Source organism: Halyomorpha halys, unplaced genomic scaffold (genome assembly GCF_000696795.3).
Source record: "Halyomorpha halys isolate HHAL.00 unplaced genomic scaffold, Hhal_1.1 Scaffold497.1, whole genome shotgun sequence".
Classification (NCBI taxonomy): domain Eukaryota; kingdom Metazoa; phylum Arthropoda; class Insecta; order Hemiptera; family Pentatomidae; genus Halyomorpha; species Halyomorpha halys.
The window spans coordinates 248,690-251,224 of record NW_027113287.1 but is presented as its reverse complement, the minus strand read 5'-3'; the positions used below and the strand labels follow the sequence as shown (position 1 = coordinate 251,224).

The following is a 2,535-nucleotide window of genomic DNA, read 5'->3' as shown; positions in this document are numbered from 1 at the left end:
CTTATTAATAAATAAGTTTTTTATTTATTATTGTACTTTATATAATGTAAAGTTGTGATAATTTTTTTTTTATTACCTTTTCAATTGATTTCTTTGTTGCATTTGTGATTATCAACAAAATTATCATACTGTAATACCATAATATTTTTTTTATTAAAGGCTTTATTGAAGTTTTAAATTTTTATTTTTTCAGAACATAATTGATAAACTATATACCTGAAATATAGGTTAAATATATGTATTTATTTTTTTATAACATTTAACATCAAAGATTATGTAAGAAAAAAAATAAAATCAATTTTATTTTAACAGGAGATTGGGAAACAGTTATAGAGGCTCAGGCCTTACTGAATGAGCCTTATTTCCTGTGGCCAAAACCTAGGAAGCATGATCTATATTTCATTGTAGATTCAATGAAAATATTACATATAGAAAGAATTTTAAGTATCGGATGCGGAAGTGGTTTGTTAGAATGGCTTCTGATGGCTGCAAGTGGTAGTATTTTTAATTATCTGAAACTTCCAAAATATCATAAATCAGTTCAGTTTTTATTTCATTAAAAATGCTTTGAATTGTTATGGATAGTATTATAAATAATTATATTGTTCATAAGTAATATTATTATATTAGATACCTTATAATTTAATTTATTATTATTGTGTGTTCCTAATTTCTTGTAGTAGTAGTTATAAGTCTTTTTCAATTTTATTGATTATTCTAAGAATATATCTATAAAATAGAAGTTTTTTTAAAGTTTCTGCTATTTATCTAACCTGATAATATTAGGATTAATGAAATTCATTGTTAAAAGGTGTTTTAATTATTTTGGTTTGATTATTTTCTCCTTTATTTTTATCATTATTTAATATTTGAAAATAATCTCTAATTTGTTTTTCATGCTGGATGTTTTTGTTATTGTTAGAAAGTTCTGATTCATTAATACAGGTGAACCATGAATTATTTCTTAGTTTGTATTGATATTAATTTAAAATTAAAACGGAGTACATTTTAATTTTAATGTCTTTCATGTGAAATTTATTGGTTATATGTATTGCTTGGGTTAACAGGGTTTTCACTGTATTAATAGACATTCTAAATATTGTTTATGAATTAAAGTATAAAACATTATCAAGGCATTCATTAAAACTGCCGATTACATAGTTTAATAATAATATTAGATGAACCCTTCACTATAACCTGCAATTGACAAAAATAAAGTGAAATGGTTACAATGGAATGGAAAGACTTAAATATGTTTTGGAATGGAGCACTAGTGATTTAAAAGGAGAACATAAAGAGACATCACATGACTCTGATAAGGTCCAAACCGACTTGGACATACTCTATTGCATTTTTACTATTACTATTTTTAACCTATGCATTGATTGAAACTTATTTATATGTTTCTAAATAACTTATTTATTAGGTTTTGACTAATTTTTTTTTACACATTACTGCTACTATTGCTATTTTATTATAATTTTAAATATGTATTCATTTATTTGTTATTAATGAAAAAGGCTCAAAAATAGTGTAATGTAACTTATTATAAAAAAGAACACTGCATTGTGTTATGAATGTTATATATTTGTCAATTACCATATGCTGGTATTTATACTATATATAATTAGACCAATTAGTATGCTGAGCATTATAACAACCCAATGTATTTGGGCAGCACTTTTTATTAAATAAAGCATTCCTCTCTACAGTTTTAATAAATGTATTTAAAAGATAAAACTAACAGTTTAATTCTCTCGATATTTTTTTAATTTAATTTAATTTTTTATATCTGCTATAGATTTAAAAGTTACTGGAATCGAAATAGATAAAAATTATTGGAAATCAAAATATGCAAGAAAATGCTTTATTGACTTAGTTTTTCCACAAGATGAAGCCTTCTCAGAAATTATATGTAAAGAAAACAATGCCTTAATGTTCTGCTATTTCAATAACATGGATGCTTTCCTGAAATATCTTAGTGTTTATCCAGGCCATTGTTTAATTATAATCGGACCAGAGAACTGTGGAAAGTATGTTGTAAATATTCATATTTAAATTAATCACTAAGAAATATTTATTAAAATACATTATTTCTTTTAGGCATACTGAACCTTGTCCATTTGATGAAAACATTCCAAATGAATGGGAGCTCTGGAAATCAAGAGAAATTTCCACTACAGGAGACTTCATTAGCATTTATATCAAAAGAAAAGAAAATATTTTGTAGTTTAATGATTAAACATTATTAATAGATTTTTGAGAGATTTGATAAAGCTTTAATAGTTGTATGATATCTATAGTTTACTTATAATTTATTAAAAAATCTTTCTAAATGATTAAATTATATGGATTATGAAATTATTAGTTACTGAGAAAATCGTACATTCTGTAGTTATATATAAATGAATAAAGTGAAAAATAATTATTTTTCTATCTTTAAAGTGCTATTTTTTTTTTTAAAAATGTATTACCAATTTTTTATATTTTTTCAAAACATGGTAAGACATTGTTCAGTCCGTCCAAAGGCCTGTA

At 23.7% G+C, this 2,535-nt stretch overlaps 1 protein-coding gene across 1 annotated transcript in view; it reads left to right on the top strand.

Annotated features, from left to right (window-relative positions):
* LOC106683583 (uncharacterized) overlaps positions 1-2,411 on the top strand; it is a 2,789-nt gene extending 378 nt beyond the window's left edge. The window contains exons 2-4 of the mRNA XM_014425142.3: positions 313-495; positions 1,802-2,033; positions 2,104-2,411. Of these exons, the coding sequence (XP_014280628.1) occupies positions 313-495; positions 1,802-2,033; positions 2,104-2,230 (542 nt within the window). The 3' untranslated portion in view covers positions 2,231-2,411. The remainder of the gene's footprint in view (positions 1-312; positions 496-1,801; positions 2,034-2,103) is intronic.
* Positions 2,412-2,535: the final 124 nt, after the last annotated feature.